This window comes from Oryza sativa, chromosome 9, assembly GCF_034140825.1.
Source record: "Oryza sativa Japonica Group chromosome 9, ASM3414082v1".
NCBI classification, from domain to species: Eukaryota; Viridiplantae; Streptophyta; class Magnoliopsida; order Poales; family Poaceae; genus Oryza; species Oryza sativa.
In genome coordinates, this window is record NC_089043.1 from 12,120,378 (window position 1) to 12,144,730 (window position 24,353).

Here is a 24,353-nt window from a genome sequence, read left to right on the forward strand (position 1 = left end):
ACACACGTAAAAAGGAACCTTGATCTTATGCACGAGTGACGACTCACGTACGCTAAGCCATTCCCAAAACCATCAGACTACCGATCCTAAGGTGCGTTAAAGGGGACCGAAGGGCAAATTCCCATCATCACTATCGCACCGTGGGGTTCCCGTCACCACTGCCGCACGGTGATCCCATCACCGGCGGCCTACTACCACTAGACCGACCCAACTTATGGTTTTAGCAAGATCCGGTCAGTAAACTATAAAATTCCACATAAGAGGTGATCATGCATAGCCTAAGATCATGTTTAAGAATTGACTCTAATAATAGCATCGGGCCTAGAGACTAGGGCCCACGGGCAACCCAGCTCAAAGCCAATGTATACAGTACCCTCAGATGAATTGTATTTACTATTACAAAACACCACATAGTGACCGGTCTTATAGGTGCTGGTTTGCTTAAAACCGACATCTATGAAGCTTTTTTCACCTTTTTACAATATAAAAGTAAGAACTGGTACATATAATCACTCATTGGCACTGGTTTATAACAAAACTGACATAATTAATCCCCCAAATCATAGGTGTTGATTCTTTTTATAAACCGGTACCTGTAGACATCACACAGGTGCTGGTTCTTATAATAAACTGGCACATACAAGTGCGATGTCATAGGTACCGGTCTTTATCATGAACCATTACATATGGGTATCACATATGAGTCGTTTCTTAATAAAAACCAACACTTATAAGCCCAAAGGTGCATGCTTACTATTGAAACTGATGACGTAATTCATATATGTGTGTTTTTTATCTAACTTTTTCATATAAAGTCGAATGAAGAACAACGCTATAACAATTGTAGAGCTCAATGATATCTACAATTGTGTAGTTGATGACTTTTTTATTTAAGATCGTTTGGATGTCCAAAAATGTGTTAAAAGGTCTCGGATCTATTTGCATAAGTGATTTTTTCAAATTTCTAAACGATATCGGGTAAAGACAAAAACTATATCAAAGTTGTAGCTCTAGATGAGATCTACAATTTTGTAGTTGATAAACTTTTCATTTGACCTCATGACAGTAGTCTCAAAAGAATAGCATTTATTTCCAATACATGAACTGTTTGTACGTTAGATGGTAAGGAAGCTTTAGATGGAGAGAAAGTTCTTATATTCAAATCTTTCTTAATGAAGCACTTACAAATCGGGTAGGGTGGAAAAAAAGCTCGGGCTCGTGAGCTCAGCTCGGGCTTGGCTCGAGCTTGGTTGGCTTGCCTTGGCTCGTAGGCCAAACGAGCCAAGCCCAAGCCTCCTTTTCAGCTCATTGCTGAAATGAGCCGAGCCCGAGCTGGCTCACGAGCCGCTTGTTTTGGCTCGCGAGCCTAGCCCATCATGTGTTTATATCGAGTATTTTATTTTTTATGAAGTTATTATTTGTAAACTTGAAATTTATTATTAAGATTTTGAAGAATTGAATATATAAACTTATTTAAATTTTACATGTTGATGATTTGTTCTTGCTTTTTTAATAATTATAAAATATATATGAAGAGATGTTTCAACAGGAAGGCTTGCAAGCCAGCTTGAGCTGGCTCGAGCCAGGAAACAAGCCGAGCCGAGCCCAAGTTTTAGCTTGTTTCCGTAACTGAGCCGAGCCAAGCCAAGCCTAGTTTGTTGTGAGCCACTGCAAGCCGAGCCGGCTCAGCTCGTTTCCACCCCCTTGTAAAAAACGTTTCGGTACTGAAAATTCTGAAGCACAATCAAAACATGTATTGAAACATTTTAATACACTGTATGAAACAATAGTTTTGAATATATTGGAACATAAAACACATCGGAGTAAAAATCGGGCGTTATTTCACCCCTTGTAAAGAAAAGGTTTCAGTACTGAAAAAATCTGAAACACAGTCAAAACACGTAATAAAACACTTTTGATACAATGTATGAAACAATTGTTTTAAACATATTGGAACATGAAACACATCCGAGTACGACGAAAAAAAGAATGAAACACTATAGAAAACCTCACTGCAACATTTCAATCCAACTAATGAAACATCATGGTACATGGGCCGATACATTAAAAAATTAGAGAGAAAAGCCTAGATCTACTGCGAGCTCGCCCGAGTCCGCTAAAACCACGTGGCCATCGTCGTCGATGCCGTGCCAAGCTCGGACGAGTCCGCTACAACCGCGTGGCCGCCGTCGTCGACGCTGCACGGAGCTCGCCATGCAGAGCTCGGCCGCCGTCGTCGGTGCCGCACGGAGCTCGACCGCCATTGTTGACGTCGTGCAGCTCAGCCGCGTCCGCGTGTCCGCTATCATTGATGACGCACGGAGCTCGTGGCCACCGTAGTTGATGCCACGCGGAACTCAGCTACGTCCGTGTGGCCGCCTCCGTCTTCTCCGTCACCTCCGTAACCCCGTCGCTGCCTGCGTCTGGACTGAATCTAAAGGAGTTGATGAAAGGGTAGAGAGAGAAGAATAAAAATATAAGGATGCGGTTGTGTTGGCGGAAATGAGATAAGGATGCGGTTGTGTCAGTGGAAAATGAGGTAGGGGTGCGGGTGCCCGATATTTCTGTCGATGGGGGATAACCGTAGACCGGATATAGAGGGTATTGGGGTACATTGGTACGAGGATCTACGTAATACGACATCAAGCAAACAGAAGGCAAGGATTATACTGGTTTGAGCCCCTTGATAGGTAATAGCCCTAATCCAGTTGGTATGGGATTATATGATGGAAACCACAGATTACAAAGGGAATAGCGGAACTCGATGATACCGACGATACTGTAGTCGAGTTGGTTTGACTAGATCACCCGGCGACTTGGCTCCCGTAGGCTCCGGCTTCGTAGGCTGTGGTGGATATGTTGGCAGTGAGATTCGATGCCTTAGGTCCTGCCTAGGGGGTCCCTTTTATACCGCGGGTCAGTTGATCTCCAAGTAGGACTCGGAGATATCGGACCCTTACGATATGGTAAAGACCAAGTCTTGTACGAGTAGGACTCCTCCCATCTGTGGATTCTGTTCCTATCACGTGATAGATTTCCTTAACGTATACAGTAACTATCCATATACACGCGGGTATACCGTATCAGTATACAACGTACATCCAAGAATAGAGGGTATACCTTATCCGTGACTCTGACAATTTCCTTCATGCATCGGGCACCCATTGATAAGCATTTTTTCTTTCTTAAACAAATATCTATGAATATGTGTTGAAAAAATCATGTGACTTATAGGAACTGAAGTGTGACCGTATATGTGCCTAATAATAAGACCAAATATTTTTCGGGTTTTTTGCACCAACAAAAATAAAAAACAGGTACACCCTTACAAGTGTCGATTCTATATTAGAACCGGCACCGTGCCGTTTTTTGACAAATTGATCCTTTATAAAAACTTATTTTGAAAATAGCCCCTGCCAAAAACTTCAACCAAAACTAAGCCGTCGGCTCAACGCCATCAAGGTTGGCGCTGAGGTATAACGTCTCAGCGCCGATAATGTTGGCGCCGAGATTTTTGTTGAGCTGGCATTGAGCCACGTGGCACGGCCTAGAATTCACTTCAAATTCCTGTGAAACCATAGACAAAATTCAAATTCAAATTCCTCTCAAATATCCTCAAAATTCAATTCTACAAACCTTGAGAAAATAAGAAAGTTCACTGTTCATTTTGGGCCTCTCTTCCTTTCTCTCCCAGGCCCAACTCTCCTCCTCCTTTTCTCGGAATAACTGCACTTTGACTCCCTCAAAAGTGACCTGAATCTAATTCATGACCCTAAACCGCAAAACCGGATATCTCGACCCCCGAACTATTAAAACCGGTGTAATTTGACTCCTTTGGTGGTTTTGGAGGATGGTTTCGCTGACGTGGCGCTGACGTGGCTGTGTTGACCTAGTCTATGGGTTAACGTGGCGCTTAGGTGGCATCTAAATTAAAAACATATAGGTGGGACCCGTTTGTCATTCACACATATAAAAATTTGTGGGGGCCATTGGCATATGGGCCCCATATGTCATCCTCTCTCTTTCTTCTTCCTCCCCTCTTCCTCCATTCTCTCTTTCTCTCTTTTTCTCCCCTTCGGCCGGCGGGACCTGATGTGGCAGCGGCGCCGGGAGCTGACGTGGGAGTGGCGATCCCCGGAGTGGAGGAGTCGACGATGGTGAGGCAGCGCTCGGCGAGATGGGTTTGACGTTGTGGAGGAAGTCGACCGGTGGGGGTTGTCGTTGGCGTCGTCGGTGGCCGACGACGGAGGTGGAGGTCTAAGGCGGCGGCCCATGCGGTGGCATCCATTGAAGCTCCCTCGCCGAGCTCTATCCCGTTGCTATCGCCGTCCACCACCGGTCGCCGTCCCGCACTCCCTCACTGTCTCCTGTGAAGAAGAAAAGGAGGAGACGGGGAGGCGGAGAGGCCGGCGAGCCGCTCTTCTCCCGCCAGCAGGCGCGTGCCGTTGCCTCACCTCCTCTCCCACCAGCTGTCACGCGCCGCTCTCTCCTCACCCGCCGGCCGATGCGCACCGCTGCCTCGCCTTCTCTCCTGGCGATTGGCGCGCTCCGCCTCCTCTCCCGCCGGCCGCCATGCGCCGCTTGCTCTTTCGCTGGCTGTTGTGCACCGCTGTCTCCTTCCTCGCTGGCGAACGACGGCCGGTGCGTGCCGGCGGACCGCGTGGCCAACTCACGGCGCCGGAGCTCCTCCGCTACCGCCAGATCTGACCGAACCTCGAGAGCTAAGCTCGGCGTTGCCCAGATGCGGAGCTCGGCAGCAGCACCTCCTTCTCGAGCGACGACCGCTCTCCCGCCGCTGCCGTCACTCTAGCCCCCGCTCGCCGTCGTTGCCGCTGCCGCCGGCGGTCCCTACTTGCCGAATGGGGAGGGAGAGAGAGATAAGAGACAAGGGAGGGAGAGGGATAGACTGACATGTGGGCCCCACAAATTCTTCAGTGCGAATGACAAATGGGTCCCACATGTAGGTTTTTAATTTAAATGCCACCTAAGCGCCACATCAACCCATAGACTAGGTCAACACCGCCACGTCAGCGCCACGTCAACGAAATCGCCCTCCAAAACCGCAAAAGGAGTCAAATTGCACCGGTTTCAATAGTTCGGGGGTCGAGATATCCGGTTTTGCGGTTTATGGTCATGGATTAGATTTGGGTCACTTTTGAGGGAGTCAAAGTACACTTATTCCCCTTTTCTCTCCTCTCCTTCCCACCTAAGCAGGCCGGCCCACGGCCTCTCTCCCGCAGCAGCCCAGCCCAACCGCCACTGTTTGTCTTCCTCCCTGAGCCAGCCAGTGCATGCACACGAGCCGCTCGACGAAATGCCGACCCGGGCGCCGAATCGTGCCGAGCCGTGTGCTGCACCGAGCCGCCTACCCGTGCACCGCGCATCGCGCCAAGGCCGCGCCACGACAAGCCGCGAATCCCGCCGGGAGACACGGCACGGCGTCACCTTGCATCATCGTCGTCCTGTCGCCGTCCCGTCCCAGAACCTCCGCGGACGCGCGTCCCCTCGCCGTCGCCTCGTCGTCTTGTCTCCGTCTCCTCCCGGGAAGCCGCTGAGCCGCGTCTCTCCCTCTCTCTCTCGCGTCGCGTCGCCACCGCCGCATGCGTCACCCCCCTATAGCCCTACCGCCCCAAATCCCGGCCATAGCCGTCGTCGGCCGTGCGTCACCCACGTCTCGCCGCCGTTCCCGCTCTCCGCGCGTCCGTCGCTTCACATCGCGTCGCCACCGGTGCCTGACGCCAAGCCGTCGCGTCGCCGTCCCTTCCTCTCCGCGAATCCGGCCGAAGCAGCTAGCCCCATACCCCCGGTTCTCCCGCGCCCTAGCTGCCAGCTCGCCGCCGCGTCCCGCCAAGCCGCGCCGGCTATAAAAGGAGGGCCGAGCCCCTTTCACCCCACACCATTGCCATCTCTCTCTCTCATCTCTCTCTTTCTCTCGTTCTTCTCTCCGTGTCGTCACTCGGGCCGCCGCGCTCCTCCTCTCGGCGCCACCGACGCCGGCAGAACCTCGCCGGATTTCGCGGCCGCCTTCCCCGGCCCCTGGCCGCGGAGCCGCGCCTCGCCGCCGCGACACGCCTCGGGCCGAGCCGAGCAGAACGCGAGGACGAGGAAGAAGACCCCCTCCAGTCGCTGACAAGCCGGCTCCACGACCCTTTTCCTCCTCAGCCACTGACAAGCCGGGCCCGCGCCTCCTTCTTCCCATCCTTCACTGACAGGTGGACCTCCTTGCCGTCAACGCTAGCGGAATATTCCCTTCCCGTCCAATAAATAAAAATCTCAGAAAATCCTTTTAACCTTTGAAAACTCCTAGAAAATCAACAGTAACTCCGATTGACCCCGTTTAAGTTCTTAAATTTTTCTAAAATTGAGATCTACACAGTGGCACTGTTGTTTATCTGATTTAAGCTTGTTTTATTGCCTTTTCTTATTTAGCTTTGTTTTCGCGTTTAGAGCCTGAGTTCGAAGAAGCCCCGGACGCCGCTTTCGAAAGAGAAGACTCCAACCCTGTGCAAGGCAAACCCCTTTGATCACATTGCCCCTATATTTTTAATGATATGTTGTTTGCAAAGATGCATTGTTTAGTTCACACGATTAACATGTTTAGGCCTCGGATTGTTTATACAACCGACGGACCAACCTAGTAGTTGCACTTATATTTCATAGGTTGATGTTTCCATACCTTTGATAGCTCCACAAATATTTGCGCCGGTATCGTTATACGATTACCGAGGTAGTTTCGCTTAGCCATGCTTACGTTATTGCCGTGTGGGAAACTTGGGTTATTCCAAATACATGCTTAAAAATCTGGTACAGTGTACCGGGGAGTTGTGAAATAAAATGTGTTGTGAAAGTGGTGATGATGCGGAGTCACGCCTTTGTGGTTTGGCTACGTATTATTGTTAAGGACCGATTTCTTTGGGAAATCCATCCGAACACGTTACAGTGCGACCACACAGATATTTATGGGATGCCTCTGGTTAAGTAAATTGTTATCACATGGGAGTTGGTGTGCCAATGGTTGTGGAATGCCGAGGATGAGGAGACGAAGTATTACACATTTATTGCCCATCATGGGTGTCTTTTTGCCTCTATTGTGGCGTGATACCAGTAAGAGTAGGAGGCATCCTCGGTATTTCCTGAGTGGATGACGGCTGTCATTGCCTAATACTCGGCTATGGATCTTAGCCCAACTAGGTGGCATGCGATTTTCATGTGTTAGCTTTGGAAAGGCCTTATCACGAACTTCCGGTACTGGCCAGTACCAGTGTAAGTTTCGTGTCGTGTGGGTAAAGCGTGCAACCTCTGTAGAGATTAATGAACTGTTCGAACAGTCGTGCCCACGGTCAAGGGCGAGTGTAAGGTGTTTCTCATAGTGTAGATTTGTTTGACAAAGGTTTGTGAAAAAAGTGGTTACTGAAAAGGGAACGTTACCAGAGTCCGCCTGTGTAGCAGACGGCTAACCTTTGTGGTTAGGAACGGGTCTGTGTGACCTGGGGTGTCGTCCGACACCGACGTGTTGTTAGGGCCATGATGGCGTTGATGTGCTAAGGTAATTGGGTGAACTATGTGTTGTTGTGATAGTGAAAACGAGTTAATGAGGGAACAAATTAATTGTTGTTCGTTAATCTTGACAAGTTGTTGCAAAGCAACTTGTGGAATGGGTTGAGGCGTGAGCCTCCTCCCGACAACTAAAACTTGACTCACTCACTAGGAGTTTTGTGAAATAAATCACTTTGCCAAAAAGGCAGCTTTCGCAAATAAAACCTTAGCCTCGTTGTGTAAACTAAACATGTCATTCTTCCCCCTGGCTTGCTGAGTACGTTAAGTACTCACCCTTGCCCCTTATAATAACCTATAGAGTGTGAAGACGAAGATGTCGACCCGACCGCCGAGGAGTATCTCCAGGAGCAAGCCGAGTATGAAGACTTCTAGATGTTTCGTGCCTAGCCCCAAGCCTCGCTTGTGGAATAAGTTAGTTGCCTAGGTTCTTTGCCTAGTGCATAGTTGCTTAGTCGCTTAGTTCTCCGCGCTATTCACTTCTGCGCCGTCGCTTTTATGGTTTTATGTAATGTTGTGTTGTTTATCTATGGGCCTGTCCATGATGGCAACTTATGTAAGTACTACTATCCAGTGATGTAATAAAGCAGTTTACTTTGATTCCACATTTATTCTGTGTATACCAGCTAATGTATCCTGGGACTGGTACTATATCACAGGTAATGCATAACACTCCGGTGTGAGTTAGCTGTGTCTATGGCTAACGAATGTCAGGGCGTTACTGCTCCTCTCTCTCCCCTCAGCGCCCCTCTCGATAACCGATGTGATGGTTCCCAACCATCGTGTCCCTGCGGTTGCCACCGCTTCACATTTATATGTACTCTTGATCAATGAGAAACTATCAATTCGCTCTATTATGTCGCTCAATTCTCTCTCGCTTAATCTGTCGATTCTATTCACTCTCAACATGTGTTACGGATGCATCAATATATACCCAGGTTTTTGTGACATTTACTCTTCTTGTTTTGTTCAAGTGACATGCATGGAAGATATTTTAAAAGGCAATTAAAGCTACTTGTACGGTGTGAAGGAATTCTCATGATCCTATTGAGGATGTATATACAGAAAGCTGCACTAAGATATTACTTTAATTACTTTTCCTTTAGTACTCTTCTTTTTTTTTATTGGCGGAGCCTTTCATCTTTTTAAAGAAACACACTTTAGATAGTGGATATGCACATCCGTCGGAAATTGCACCTAATATTATTCGATGGAAGAGTCGAAGTGAAAAGGACAAAGATGGGATCGGAGGAATGGAACACACAATATATATGTGTGTGTTAACTTCGTTTTATTTTGTACAATGAACATGCCACCTTTAGCAGAATGAAACAAGACAGAAACGTTACAAGGAAATGAGCATCGATGGAGTCACAGGTAAGTAATGTTCATGAAGTAAATTAAGGAAATATTCCCTTCCATTGCCACATATATACAGTGCTAGCTCTCTTCATTTTCAATCGCTTTTGAGGTGCCTCTGTCGAGTGTAGTCTATGCCAAATGGCCTAAAAATTTATATGCTATATTTGTGATTTGCAATTTGACCTGATTATTTCTTTCCTCAGATTCATTCTTTCGTTGCATATTTATATTTCAATAATTCATAAACTGGTCCATAGTCAACAGATTATGTATTATTATATGTGCTTCAGAATTTCAGATCACCATATAAATTATAAAGATTTCGCAATTAAGCATATCATGTGCTTCAGATCACCATATATTATATATATGACACTTGGCATGCTTAACCAGAAGAATTTTCAGGGGATTACCAAACCCAAATTGACATCAATCTTCTCGCCGACCAACTAGAGGCAAAACTATGCGACGTTCCTTTGGACGACGGCGGCCGGCGACACGGCTCGCCGGAGTGCCACATTTCCATCGTGAAGCCGCAAGTCCGCCTCGTCGACGTATCGCAGTACGCTCCGCAGGTGCTGCTCGTCGGCGCCTACCACCACAGGTCGCTGGACCGGTGTGAGCTGGACAAGCTGGCGGCGCTCCGGCGTGCCCTCCCCGACGGCGACGACGAGCGGGCGTCCACGCTGAGGCGCTACCTGGCGGCCATCGCCGGCCTCGAAAGCGAGGCGCGGAGCTACTACCGCGATGACACGGATGACATGGGCGCGGAGGAGTTTGCGTTGATGCTGCTGCTCGACGGGTGGTACATACTCCACTACTTCGGCGTCGGCGTCGGCGGCGGCGGGAGAGCGGTGGACATCTTCGCCGTGCGCGACGTGTTCTACCTGCTCGAGAACCAGATACCCTTCTTCATCCTCGAGAAGGTCTACGAGCTGATCCACTCTCCCCCTCCTTCTCCGGGAGCTACAGCCATCGCCGGCGGCGGGTCGTCGTCTTCCTCCGTCGTGGTTGTCGATGGGTTCGTGCGCCATCTCCGGTCACTCCTCCGAGACCAGGGCTACTCGAATCTGGAGGTGGACATCACCAGCACACGCCCCTGTCACCTCGTCCACTTACTCCACATGCACTTCACACCCATGGCGATGGCGCCGGCCGCCGACGACGCTGCCGCTGTCCCCATCCCCACCAGGCGCGCGCGCGCCACCGTGTACCGCTGGCGCGGGGCGACGCAGTACCACGCCGCCGGCGTGAGGTTCAAGAGACGGGCCCTCGGCCTCGGCGACGCACGGTGCGTCCTCGACGTGGAGCTCCGGCGGCTGACGCTGCACGTCCCGACGCTGACGGTGGACAACAACACGTGGCGGGTCCTGCGCAACCTGATGGCGCTGGAGCAGAACAACCCAAACCTGGGCAGCCACGTCACGGCCTACTGCCTCTTCATGTCGCATCTCGCCGGCACGGCGAACGACGTCGCGCTCCTGGCGAGCAAAGGCGTCGTCGTGCACTTCATGGGGTGCGACGAGGACGTCGCTAAGGGATTCGCCGGCCTGTGCAGGGGCGTGGCGCTCAGCGTCGACGACGCGCGCCAGAACTACCTGCAGCCGACGTGGGAGAAGATGGAGCGGCGGTACAGCAGCCGGCCAGTCAACTGGATGGCGCTGCTGCGGCGGCGGCATTTGAGCAACCCGCTGGTGGCGACCGCGCTGCTCGCCGCCATTGTTGGCCTAGTCTGTGAAGTTCTTCAGGCTGTGTATGCCGTCAAGAGCTACAAGACTAGAAGCTAAGCCACTGAGACGTATGCCCCTGTATGCCTACCGATTTTACGTTCATTATCGAAGTACCAATCATTCTCCGCTGCGTTGGATTCTACTCCACTATGTATAGATGGCCAAAATGAGTCGCCCGACACGGCCTGGCCGGGACACGACTAAGGCACGGTCCAAGATCAGTCGGACCGGCTCGGCCTGAGATTAACCATGTCGCGCCGTGCCCATCCACGGCGGGCGCCTACACCTATATCCCAGGCATGGCCCAATAAGACTCGGATCATGCCATGCTGGCTCGAAGGCACGACTAGCATACCGTATTGATCCTTGGAATAAGTTTATTTTGCCTCCCTCATTTTTTTAAGGCCGTGCCTTATATGGCTAGAATAAGTATATTTTACCCCCTCACATCTTTATATCATGCATTATATGGCTGGAATAAGTCTATCTTGTATCCCTCATCTCTTTGGGCCAGGCGCCAATGGGCTATGGCGCAAGCTACCATTGAGCCGTGCCGGCCTGCGGGAGCGAGGTACCGTTGAGCCGTGTTGTGCCGGGGACGGCACGACGTTGTCGTGCCAAGGAAGAGGCTTATGCGTAGCCCAATAGTCGGGTCAGACTGGCACGGGGCCGACAACTGTCAAAAAATACCATACCTGGGCTGGGCCAAATCTTTGTGCCGTGTACTGAGCTGTCGAGCTGCTGGCCTTTTGGCCAACTATACTATCACACCATCTATGGCTGAACGCCTAATTTGTACTCCTTTCATACTCGTAAAGAAAGTCGTTTAGGACAGCGACACGATCTCCAAAACACAACTTTGACTTCTTGTTTCTATAAAAATATTTATTGAAAAGTGATATATGTATACTGTTATGAAAGTATTTTTCAAGACAAATCTATACATATAATTTTTATATTTTCAAACTCAATAATTTGGGAGTTATTCATGATTTATATTCCTAAGGTTTGACTTAAACATTGTCCTAAACGACTTCCTTTATGAGTATGGAGTGAGTACATAAGATTGGTTGCGAAGCACCCCGCCTACTAGCATAGAAGAGGACCCCGAAAAGTTGGCCCTAATTGAACAAGGTAACAAAATAAAGATTACATGCTTTTGTTTGGATCATGTTTCAGAACTGGTTGCAAAAAAAGATTGTTGTACTTCCAAGCCCCCCCATGGCTCCTGCGTCCAAGCCTAGTTCTCCTAATCCCTAAAAATCTTGTACGTATCAGGATTCAGGAGATATCATTTTACTAGCAATAGGAGGTGGAACATAGTTTTTCTAATCTTGATTAATTTCTTTGGTTTTCAGCTTTGGATGTGAGCTGTGGTATGCTGAATTTGGTGGGCAGCTGATTGCGCAGTCAACTAATCAAGTCTACTTTTGGCCAATACTTAAGCTGGGGTTTCTTGTAACCCAGTTTTGCTGTAACTTCGGCGTTCAAAAAAAAAAGTTTTGCTGTAACGTTGCTGGTCTGCTGCACATGTATTGCAGTATGAACTATTGATATTCATGTTGGACGTTTGTTGTTGCTTGTCAGACAGATGATTATTGTGTGGTTTTAGAAACATCATTACTTCAATATAGTATTATCTAGTACTCCAAATATCTGGTGGAATCGTGGCATCTATTATCCAATTATATATGACCTTTTTATGCTCTTGGCTGTTCAGTTTAATTCTTAGCTTTTGCTTCAGCATGCGCTACTTGCTAGCGTACATTTCAAACAAGGGTCACAGTCTGTTCGGGTTCACCGAGAACCGAAAAAACGAGCCGAATTTGTTCGGTTTAGTCGGCTTGGTTTTACCTTATTTTAGACAAACTCGGTTGCCATATCTTCAAAACCGATCTTCTCCAAAACTGAATAAACCGAGCAAAAAAAAACCGGAAAACCGAACACCCACTCCTATTATGTCCGTGCTCGTTGTTTGGAAAAATAAATAAAAAAACCCTAATTTATTTCCGTCAATTTTGGATGGCTTAGATCACGCTATGATTCATGCAAGCACAATGGCCTTTTTATATCTTCTACCCCCGTACACGACACTCATTTTCTTCACCAAAATCTAACCCATGCAGTACGTCACCCCTTAGCCACATTGGCAACAGAAAGCACAAATGGCATCGGCGCGGACTTGCCTAGTCCTTCACCCTGCCCGCCTCTCCTCCTCTCCAAGTCAAGTGACAACGCGGTGGCCCCACCCACCTTTTAAATGGTCAAGATCCTAGCCCCCGGCCCATCAACACTAGCCCACCGCCTGTTGCTGGTCCCATGGCTTTGTTGGCGCCGCCATCACCTTACTATCCCACATTATGTATTATTATTCTTTTTTTCAACATTATAAAAAACTACATAATATATCCTCTCAAACAATTATATTACACAGTTTTTTTCACCTATATGTTGGCGTCCCAGCATTATTGTTATAAAGCCAGATCAATCATCTGATTGTTGTAATAATAGGTTGTTTTAACAAGTCCATCATCATTAGATGTCTTTTGCTAAGAATGTCGCGTCGAAATGAACTTGCGTATAAGAAATAGATCCAATTACTACTATATAAACAGGCATTGGTACCGATTCGTAACTACTGGTGCCGGAAGTCAAACCGATACAAAGAGACGGAATAAAAACGGCATATTTACAAACGAAAATAATTGGATAAAACTTTTATATTCATATTCTTAGCGAAAAAAAGCAAATGTTAAAAAATAAATTTGGATGAAAAAACCCCAAAATCAACTCTAAGGTTGAAAATTTAAATTTTGGCTGATAAACATAACCGAAAAGATGAGAACGTTTGATCACTACCAACTAAGAAGAAATAAAAGAAAATTAAGACTATGTTCGTACTGGATTTTTCATGGAAATTTTTTTTGTACGAATAGCTTTTTAGTCGCCGTTGATTGTGTTCTGTCGAGATGGAACCCTTTCAGCCTTTCAGATCGTTGACATTGATCTTAATCCACATCAGAAAGGAATTTAAGGGAATTAAAGAGGATTAAAGGAACAATGCTTAAAGATTATTTTTAGATAGTACGTAAAAATTCCAAAGTTCCCCTCAAATTCTAAACTTAAAAATAAAAACATTCCTCAAATTCCAAGCCGTTTGGTCCCAAATAATCCCCTTTCTCTGGACCATTTGTGGCAGTCCATCATCTTTCTTCGTTCTCCTCCCCTTCCCTTGCCGTGGAAGTCGCCATGGCTCCTCGGATCGCGGTGATGCCACCGCCACACTGGCTCAAACTCAAACTCAATCCTCCTCCGCCTTGCGCAACTCCGGAAACGGAATCCCCATCGCCGGGAACACATGCTTCTCCCCCGTTCTCATCCGTTAATTAGTTCCTCCATTAGAGCAATGATATGATCATATGATACACTGGTGGAGAAACCCTTCGTAGTCCCAGTTCGTAACCCCCCTTTAGTCCCGGTTTCCAAACCGGGAGTACCAATCCGGGACTAAAGATCGCTATCTTTAGTCCCGGGTGAAATAACCGGGAGTAAAGATCGATCTTTAGTCCCGGTTGGTAACACCAACCGGGACTAAAGATGGCTCAGCTACGTGGCCGGCTGAGCCATCTTTAGTCCCGGTTGGTGTTACCAACCGGGACTAAAGATCGAGCTGACCTTTTTTTTTTTTTTTGCATGGCCCTGTTGCTGCATGGTTTATATATATATATATATATATATATATATATATATATATATAAACCATGCATATATATGTTTGAATACATATATATGCATACATATATATATATATGTATATATATATATTATATTATATTATATGTATATACATGCATAATATATATGTATTTATACATATATATGTTATGCAAATGCATATGTATATAGATATATATATGACCAAAATATATTTACATTATAGAAAATGTGTACACATGCATATAGAAACATATGTAGTCATGTATTAATTACAATCCATTATATGTCCTAGCTAGCTACGATTTCGACGTAGTAGTAGTCGCTGCTAGCTCAGAAGCTAAGGACCGGTGAATTGTGTTTCCGTCGTAGTAGAATTCACCCTTGGGATCAAGGATTTCTTCGTTGATGAATCCCATGAGTTGTTCTTGAACCGCTGCGATAAATTTCTTGTGTGTGGTCAGGTTATCCCTCATGCGAATAAATTATATGAATGTATGAAATTGATTAGTAATTAAACAAGAAATCGTTACGTAATGAAATTTTGAATTTATTTGTACGTACATCGAGCTCTCTTGTGGTGATGATTTGGTCTGCAAGGCAGTGGCAATACTCACACACGTAGTAGCCGCACAAGTTAGTTCCCTGCTTTTGCTTTGCGCACTACAAATAAATGACAAATTAACGGCGTGAGATCTAATTAATATACAGTTGTATGTATTAATTTGAATCGGAGAAATATAAATGTAGAGCATGTGTACTCACAGGAAATTTGAACCTCCGCCTAAGTCTTTCTCTCTAGTTGCCGCGGACCAAATGACGGAACCGATACCAAGCCCTACATGGAGTTTAAAGATATGATTCGTAGTAGAAATAATTAACATAACAAGAATTTCTTAATTAACAGAGAAACTTATGCCAGTACCTGTCTATAAGTTCGAAAACCTTGTCAAACGTAGACTCTTTTTTATCCATTGAGTCATATACATTGACGGTGCAGGCCGACAGGTCGAAGAGTAAAAGCACCCAGTGGAATCTGCAATGTGCGTGGGATGCATTACATATGAAACACTTAGCAAGTTCGTACGGGAATAAAATTTGGTATGTAGGAAGACAGTAAAATTAAACTAACTCTGTGTTGTACGGTAACAGTATAAACGTCTTGTAATGCTGCGCCTTCAGGAGATGGACGAGATTGTCCTCTATTTCCTGCGGATATTGGTCGAGCATTGCAACGTTTACTCTCCGAGGGTCGATGAATCCAGTATCGAAAACCCTCCGCCGTCGGGCCCTTTGAATCTCCATTCTACAACGATAAAAGGGAGTATTTTATTTTATATAGTCTACTTATATACAAGGACCTAATTAATTAAAGGAGACGTAGTAATTAAGAATTATAATTGAACGATATACTTACAAAGTCCAGAAACTCATAATAGAGACGTCGAGGGCGTCCAGCTGGTATACTTCGTAGATTCCCTTGAAATTGATCCAGAGAATATCATCTCCTTGCAAGAAGTCGAGGTCCCTGATCCTCGCTCCGATCATCTCTCTACCGGTGGCGCTCATCTCCACGTACAGCTGATGGAACTTGTACATTTGTGTGGGTAGGGACTGCACCAGCTCGGGCTTGACAAGCGGTTTATCGAGTTCGTACATGTATTTCAATTCAGCCTTTTCTATTGGTTCAACTCCTAGCAATTGATCCGTAGTTAGATCGGTGTCAATAATAAATTCTTCTATCGTCATGTCTTTCCCGGTCACCAACGGCTCGATCTCCTGGTTTGGTTGCTCTCCAAGCTGAGGGACTGGTTTGGACTTTCCAGAAGATGCTTTCTTCAGCGTTCGCTCATAGTCCGATAGCTTGATGGCCTCCTTGACAGGTGCAGACATACCCCTGAAGAAGTTCATGATACTGGGGTCTATAGGAATCTTCTTTTCTGGACTTCGAGGCTTGAATTGTCTCTTGACTTCTGATGCAACGTAAGCGTCAAGCTCCTCTTGCGTGCAATCGTACCCCGGGTCCTTGTTCTTGGCGGCGTCAACTTTCGCCTTCTTCGTTGCCCTTGTGTGGGCAGACGGTGGAGCTGGGGGGGCCCTTGACTTTGAAGGTGCCGGAAGAGGAGCTTGCGGAGGAGTAGGTGTAGGAGCACGAGGAGGAGTCGGTGCAGGATCCTGAGGAGGAGTCGATGCTGGAGCCTGAGGTGGAGACGGTGCTGGCGGAGCATGAGGAGGAGACGGTGCAGGATCCTGAGGAGGAGATGGCGGAGCCGGAGGAGATGGTGCACGAGACGCCGCTTGTCGCCCAGGGAGGATGATGTACCGCCTGCGCCATAGAATAATGGCATGGCTTGTGTCTCGTAGATGCGTCTCACCGTCTCCTCCAGGGTAATCCAGCTCGAGGTCCTCGTACGCGCCTTCGACCAACTCAACTTCGACCTTCGAGTATCCTGCTGGAATCGGCCTGCAGTGGTAAGTACCTGAAGGGTCCATTGGGATGGCCATGCCCGACACCACCTTCATGTTGTGAGAGATTATTTATTAGTAATCAACATATATAAGCAGCAACTAGCGGAATGGCTAAATCTTACCTTTATTGATAAGTTCTTGAAAGGAATATGCAGCTCACATGGTGTCCGCTGAGTGATGTCATCAACGGGACAGGTCGATTCGTCCTGTGTTTGCATGGCGTCCATGCTCTGTGATCCTACCTGCCCCGTTGAGGCGCAGCTGCTACGGTTTCCTGACGGGCTCACCATTGCAGGAGGAATGGTCGGCTGGGGATCATGGGACCGATGTGCGGCCATGCGTTCGTAGCTCGATACCCGGAACTCTAGGTCTGCAATCTTCGCCTCGGTATCTCTCTTGCTCCTCATCCGACTCCTGTACGTGTGGATGTCCTCCTTGAAACCAATCTTCCAAGGAATCACCCCTTTCCCTCGTGTTCGTCCTGGATGCTCTGGAGTCTGCAGGGCGAGTGTCAGCTCGTCCCTATCTCTGTCTGGTCGGAACGTGCCCTGAGAGGAGGCTTCCACTGCATCTGTTAGTCGTCGCGCAGCCTCTCGTATCTGATCGCCGAAGACCAGTGAGCCATCAGCTGGGTTGAGCGTTCCACCGTGAGCATAGTACCAGAACTTCGATCGTTCCGGCCAATTGGCTGTTGCCGGTTCGATACCCCTCTCAATCAAGCTAGCCTCCATCTCCTCCCACTTCGGCATCGCGACGCTATAGCCTCCTGACCCCAAGTGGTGATGGTACTTCTTCTTGGCGGCATTTTCTTTGTTTCTTTCCATCATCGCCTGCCCTTGTTCACCTGTCTTATAAGCAACGAACTCGTCCCAGTGATCCCTTAGCTTTGGGAATGTGTCGAAGTTCGGTGTCTGCCCCTTCAGTATATACTTCTGGTACAGATCTCCCTTGAAGCTCTGAAACTGTTCTGCCATTTTCTTCAGAGTCCACCTTTTCACTTTGTCCTCTGTACCCGTAGGAAGGGTGAATGTCTCGAGCATTGTGGTCCACAGCATCTCTTTCTCCGAATCTGGGACAAAGCTCTCATGATCTCCGCGTGCCCTTGTTCTTCGCCAGTACACCCTACTGACAGGCACGTTATCCCGCACAACCCAACCGCTGTGACGTACATAGTTCTTGGCGGCTTCGGCTGGGGCACTAGGACGTCCATCTTCTTCCACTTCCGTTATGATGTGCCGACCCTCAAGCTTGTTCGCTGCACCTCGTTGCCCGCGTGCCCTCTTCTGTCCAACGGAGGGTTGACTACCACTAGCCTCCTCCTCCTGGTTCCCCTCCACATCCCTTTCCACGTGCCCCTGCTGGTTCCCCTCCGCATCCCTCTCCACGTTCCCTTCCTCGTTCAAGTACTGGTTTGGATCCTCGTTCCCCTCTTCTTCATTCCAGTACTGGCTGCTTCCCTCCGCGATTGTATCGTACAATATCTGTTCCTCATCGCGGTCAGCCATCTGTTGATACAAGAAACATCTGCTAAGTCACGAGACATTTATGTTTTAACAATCTAAGTCATGTATGCTAAGTGTAAATGTCATACATTAGAACCCTACACAACCTTACGTGCTAAGTCTAATTACAAATCGTGATATAACCTAAGTCTAGGTGACGTATATTATACAACCCTAGCTAGTAAATAATTATATACTAAGTCTAATTACAAATAAAATAATCTTATATTAAAACTCAAATAATATTACATGCTAAGACTAAAATAGTCATGTATATTTTAAGTGTTTCGTGCGTATATGCTAAGTCTAATTAAGACTACAATAGTCAATTGCTACTTGTCGCACCAATTCCGTAGTCAATAATTACATACTAAGTCTAATTACAAATAAAGTAATCTTATATTAAAACTCAAATAATATTACATGCTAAGACTAAAATAGTCATGTATGCTAAGTGTTTCGTGCGTATATGCTAAGTCTAATTAAGACTACAATAGTCAATTGCTACTTGTCACACCACTTCCGTAGTCAATAATTACATACTAAGTCTAATTACAAATAAAGTAATCTTATATTAAAACTCAAATAATATTACATGCTAAGACTAAAATAGTCATGTATGCTAAGTGTTTCGTGCGTATATGCTAAGTCTAATTAAGACTACAATAGTCAATTGCTAGGAGTCGCACCAATTCCGTAGTCAATAATGTCATACTAAGTCTAATTTGCAATAAAATAATCTTATATTAAAACTCAAATAATATTAGAACACTACACAATCTTATATGATAAGTCTAATTACAGGTCTAATAATCTTAATTAATTGCATTACAAATATAACAATCATTTATATTATTACGTCACTTGCCTGCTCCAATTCCTTCTAGGGCTAGCTCTTACACTCAGGCTTGACGGACGACTCCGACAACACGTCTTTTCTGCAAGATACAAAAAGATGTATTAGGATAAATGCGAAGTAACATATATATATATATATATATATATATATATATATATATATATATATATATATATATATATATATATATATATTGCATTTCACGTTAACGTTCGTCCTCGTTCGTTCGCTCGTTCACGTTCCCTAGCTCGTTCACGTTCGTTCGCTCGTTCTCGTTCACGTTCGTTCGCTTGTTCTCATTCACGTTCGTTCCCTCGTTCTCGCTTGTCTTCGTTCGATCGTTCTCGTTCTCGCTCTCGTTCGTTCGATCGTTCTCGTTCTCGTTCACGTTCTCGCGGCAACGTACGTTGACGTGTTCGTTCTCGCTCTCGTTCGTTCGATCGTTCTCGTTCTCGTTCACGTTCTCGCGGCAACGTACGTTGACGTGTTCGTTCTCGCTCTCGTTCGTTCGATCGTTCTCGTTCTCGTTCGTTAACGGCGGTGTGGCGGCATCGGGGCGGCGGTTGGCGCGGCGGCGTGGCGGCGGCGGCGGCGGCGTGGCGACGGCGGCGGCGGCGTGGCGTTGCGGGGCCGTGGCGGCGGCGGCGTGGCGTGGCGGCGGTGGCATTGCACGCGCGGCGGCGAAGGCGGCGGCGGCGTGGTGACGGCGGCGGCGGCGTGGCGTTGGCATGCGGCGGCGGCGTTGCGCGGTGGCGAAGGCGGCGGCGTGGCGTGCCGGCGGCGGCATTGCGCGCGCGCCGGCGAAGACGGCGGCGTCGCGTGCCGGCGGCGGCTCGGCGCGGCGTCGGCGTGGCGCGTCGTCGTCGTGGCGCGGCGTCTCGTGGCGGGCGGCGCGACGGAGAGAGATCGAGATCGGAGAGATCGAGATGAAGGGAGATCTGGCGGCGGCGGCTCTCACCCCAGAGATGCGGCGGAAGCGGAGGAGGCGGAGGCGGCGGCGAGGACGACGAGCTCGAGACGACGGCGAGATACGGCGGCGTCGGCGCGGGGATTTGCCCTAGGCAGTGGCGGCGAAGGAGAGAGGCTGAGAGAGATCGATCGGCCGAAAACGTCTAAGTGTTGGTGAAGAAGACGAGGGCGCACCGGGAATATATATACCCCCGGATCTTTACTCCCGGTTGTTCTCAACAACCGGGACTAAAGATATCTTTAGTCCCGGTTGTTGACAACAACCGGGAGTAAAGAAAAGATATTTACTCCCGGTTGTTGAGAACAACCGGGACTAAAGATATCTTTAGTCCCGGTTGTTCTCAACAACCGGGAGTAAATATCTTTTCCCGCTATTTCGAAATTCTTTTTAAACCCGGTTAGGGTTAAGAACCGGGACTAAAGATTATAGCACTGCATATGATTTTCGCTTACATATGTGTTTATAAAATAGAAGTTATTGCATTAACATTATTTAAAGTACAAAGATTAATGACAATTACTTCGAAAAATTATTTTTGTCTGTAATAAATTAAGTGGATAAATCGTAATAAGCAAATATATGACTTATAATTAATAAAAATTCCAATATATATATATATATATATATATATATATATATATATATATACTTAGCATAGATATGAATGATATTATTATATTGGTAAAAACTCTAATTAAGATATGTATGTACATACTGCATGATTTAAAATTAATAAAAATTGTAATCATCATATATACTTAGCGTAGGAATTATATTAAATTAAATGCTAAAAACTCTAATTAACATATGTAAATGCCACATGCATGATTTAAACCTTTTAAAAATTCGAATAGTCATATATAAGTAGCATATGAAAGATAGTAAATTAAATTGTGAAAAACTCTAATATATGAATGATAGTTTTAAAAATATATTAAATTTAATACTTTTAAAAATTCTCCAGTCAATTATAATTAGCATATGAATGATAGTAAATTAAATGTTAAAAACTCTAATTAGCATATACATGATTTAAACTTGTTGAAACCTCTAATAATCGTGCGTAATTAACATATGCCATACATCAATTGATTTATATGGATAATCAATACATCCAAAATAGTTTACATCGTGTACACAATAATTACGGCATTACATCGGCGGTGACGGTTGACTGCACGTACTTTCTCCTCACTATTGTTCCCTTCTTGTGATCGCTGCATGAGTAAGGGGTGTCTTCATTTGATAGGAGGATGCTAGGGTCAATCGTCACCGTGAAAGGGGGTTGCCCATCCAACTGATCGTAATCCTCGTCAGTCTTGTCCTCAACTCCGACGATTTTTCTTTTGCCTGGGAGAACCACTTGACGCTTAGGCTCATCAGGCCCTCTGCCCTTCTTTCCTTTGCTAGACATGTCCTTCACGAAAAAGACTTGCGTTACATCATTGGCAAGGACAAAAGGTTCGTCCGAGTATCCAACCTTGTTAAGGTCAACAGTTGTCATCCCACTGTCATCAATCATTACGCCTCCACCAGTCAACCTAACCCATTGGCACCGGAACAGAGGAACCTTGAGAGGACCATAGTCAAGTTCCCATATGTCCTCGATGGCACCGTAATACGTGGCAGTTATTCCATCGTGTCCCATGGCATCGACACGAACAGCGCTGTTTTGGTTCGTGCTCTTCATGTCTTGGGCTCCCGTGTAGAATGTGTACCCATTGATCTCATATCCCTGGAATGTCGCGATCGACCCAGACGGTCCCCTCGCCAGGAAGGCAAGTTGTTGGTTGATCGACTCGTTACCCATGAGATGTTGTCGTAGCCACGCGGGGAAAGTATCAATGTGATGCCGTGTAATCCATGCATCGGACTTACCGATGTTCCTGGCGCGAACTAGAGCCAAGTGCTCCTCGATGTAAGGAGCTAACAATGAAGAGTGTTGCAGAACAGTGAAATGGGCTTTACGGAATAAATTGTTGTCTACCGTCATTATTGCTTTCCTTCCGAGAGTTCCCTTTCCCCGTAGTCTCCCTTCATGGCGTGATTCAGGTACCCCGATTGGGCGAAGGTCTTCGATAAATTCTACGCAAAATTCGATGACCTCCTCTGTTCCATAACCCTTGGCGATGCTTGCCTCTGGACGAGCACGGTTACGAACATACTTCTTCAGAACGCCCATGTACCTCTCGAAAGGAAACATGTTGTGTAGGTACATAGGCCTGAGAATACGGATCTCTTTCACAAGGTGACAAAGCAGATGTGTCATTATATTGAAAAATGAAGGTGGAAATATCAACTCAAAACTGACGAGACATTGCACCACTTCATTCTGAAGGGCATCTAATCTATCCGGATCGATGACCTTCTGCGAAATTGCGTTCATGAATGCACATAGCTTTGTTATTGTTGCCCGGACATTGTCTGGAAGGATACCCCTTATTACAACTGGTAGCAGTTGTGTCATCAACACGTGACAGTCATGAGACTTTAGGTTTGTGAACTTCTTCTCCTTCGTGCTTATTATTCGCTTGATATTCGTGGAGTATCCAGACGGTACCTTTATGCTCTCCAAGCATTCAAACATATTTTCCTTCTCTGCCTTGCTAAGAGTGTAGCTAGCTGGACTCAAGTAATGGCTTCCTTTCTCCTTTGGTTCCGGGTGAAGGTCGCCGCGTTGTTCCATATGCTTCAGATCATTACGTGCTTCCAGTGTATCTTTCGACTTTCCGTATACACCTAGGAAGCCAAGAAGGTTTACGCAAAGGTTCTTAGTGAGGTGCATCACGTCGATTGCGTGGCGTACTTCCAAGAATTCCCAATATGGTAACTCCCAAAATATAGAGTTCTTTTTCCACATCGCCGCGTGACCATCTTCGCTCTCTATATGCTGGCTTCCAGGCCCCTTTCCGAACACTACTTTAAGATCTTTAACCATAGCAAACACTGTTTTCCCGCTGCGATGTTTAGGCTTCGTACGGTGGTCGGCCTTATGTTCGAAGTGCTTGCCTTTCTTCCGTACCGGGTGGTTTGCTGCAAGGAATCGACGATGACCCATGTATACAACCTTCCTACAGTGCTTAAGATACGTACTTTCTGTTTCATCCATACAGTGAGTGCAAGCCTTGTACCCCTTGTTGGACTGTCCGGATAGGTTGCTAAGTGCAGGCCAATCGTTGATGGTTACGAACAGCAGCGCTCGTAGGTTAAACTCCTCCTGTTTGTCCTCGTCCCACACGGGGACACCTTTCTTCTTCCACAACTGTTTAAGATCTTCGACCAGTGGTCTTAGGTACACGTCGATGTCATTACCAGGTTGCTTGGGGCCTTGAATAATAATCGGCATCATTATGTACTTCCTCTTCATGCATAGCCAGGGGGGGAGGTTGTAGATACACATCGTAACGGGCCAAGTGCTATGGCCGCTGCTCATCTCTCCAAAAGGATTCATGCCATCTGTACTCAAACCAAACCGTATGTTTCGTGCGTCCTTTCCAAATTCTTTAAATTCTCTGTCGATGTTTCGCCACTGCGAACCATCGTCGGGGTGTCTCAGCATCCCGTCCTGTTGACGCTCTTCAGCGTGCCATCGCAACATTCTAGCATTCCCCTTGTTCCTGAACAAACGCCTTAGCCGTGGTATTATAGGGAAATACCACATCACCTTAGCAGGAATTCTCTTCTTTGTTAGCTGCCCGTCAACTTCTCCTGGATCGTCCCGTCTAATCTTGTATCGTAGTGCTTTGCAAACAGGGCATGCTTCTAGGTTCTCATACTCCTCACCGCGATATAGGATACAATCGTTCGGACATGCGTGAATCTTATGAACTTTCAGTCCTAACGGGCAGACTATCTTCTTAGCCTCGTACGTTGTCTCGGGCAATTTGTTTCCCCCCGGAAGAATGTTCTTGACGAGTTTCAATAAATCGCCAAATGCCTTGTCACTAACCCCATTTTTTGCCTTCCATTGCAACAACTCCAGAGTGGTATCCAACTTTTTGTGCCCCTGCTCGCAACCTGGGTACAACGAAGTTCTGTGGTCCTCCAACATCTTGTCCAATTTATGGGCCTCCTTTTCACTTTCGCAGTCCTCCCTGGCATCCTGCAACATCTGACCAAGATCATCCGCAACGTCGTTACCATCAGCAGCTATTTCCTCCTCGCCCGTTTGATTTCCTTCAAATCCAACATAC

The 24,353-nt window shown here is 46.8% G+C and overlaps 1 protein-coding gene and 2 long non-coding RNA genes across 5 annotated transcripts; 2 read left to right on the forward strand and 1 right to left on the reverse strand.

Moving 5' to 3' along the window:
- The first annotated feature begins 5,738 nt into the window (after positions 1-5,738).
- Positions 5,739-8,165, forward strand: LOC136351908 (uncharacterized). Its single transcript, XR_010735190.1, has 2 exons — positions 5,739-6,212; positions 6,448-8,165. It is a non-coding gene; the product is annotated as an uncharacterized lncRNA (long non-coding RNA).
- A 626-nt stretch (positions 8,166-8,791) lies between these two features.
- LOC4346671 (UPF0481 protein At3g47200) lies at positions 8,792-12,349 on the forward strand. 3 transcript variants are annotated; one of them, XR_001539689.3, is made up of 4 exons: positions 8,792-8,931; positions 9,322-10,714; positions 11,826-11,913; positions 12,005-12,349. XR_001539689.3 is itself a non-coding variant. In XM_015755221.3 (3 exons), the coding sequence occupies exons 1-2, from the start codon at positions 8,910-8,912 to the stop codon at positions 10,701-10,703; spliced, it is 1,404 nt and encodes a 467-aa protein (XP_015610707.1). In that variant the 5' UTR covers positions 8,792-8,909; the 3' UTR covers positions 10,704-10,714; positions 12,005-12,349. The 3 variants fall into 3 exon arrangements, 2 of the variants coding, with proteins under 2 accessions (XP_015610707.1, XP_066160476.1); XM_015755221.3 differs by lacking the exon at positions 11,826-11,913; XM_066304379.1 differs by lacking the exons at positions 11,826-11,913; positions 12,005-12,349 and having other exon boundaries at positions 9,322-10,776.
- A 2,210-nt stretch (positions 12,350-14,559) lies between these two features.
- On the reverse strand, positions 14,560-15,158 carry LOC136351945 (uncharacterized). Its single transcript, XR_010735273.1, has 2 exons — positions 15,126-15,158; positions 14,560-15,023 (listed from the first exon to the last, which is right to left on the reverse strand). It is a non-coding gene; the product is annotated as an uncharacterized lncRNA (long non-coding RNA).
- Between the last annotated feature and the right edge of the window lie 9,195 nt (positions 15,159-24,353).

What these genes read in the sequence shown, in the direction of transcription:
- LOC4346671 (XM_015755221.3), top strand. Translation starts at nt 8,910, where the DNA reads ATGAGCATCGATGGAGTCACAG. An exon ending in GAGCATCGATGGAGTCACAG is followed by an intron (nt 8,932 to 9,321) that starts GTAAGTAATGTT and finishes AAGAATTTTCAG; the next exon opens with GGGATTACCAAACCCAAATT.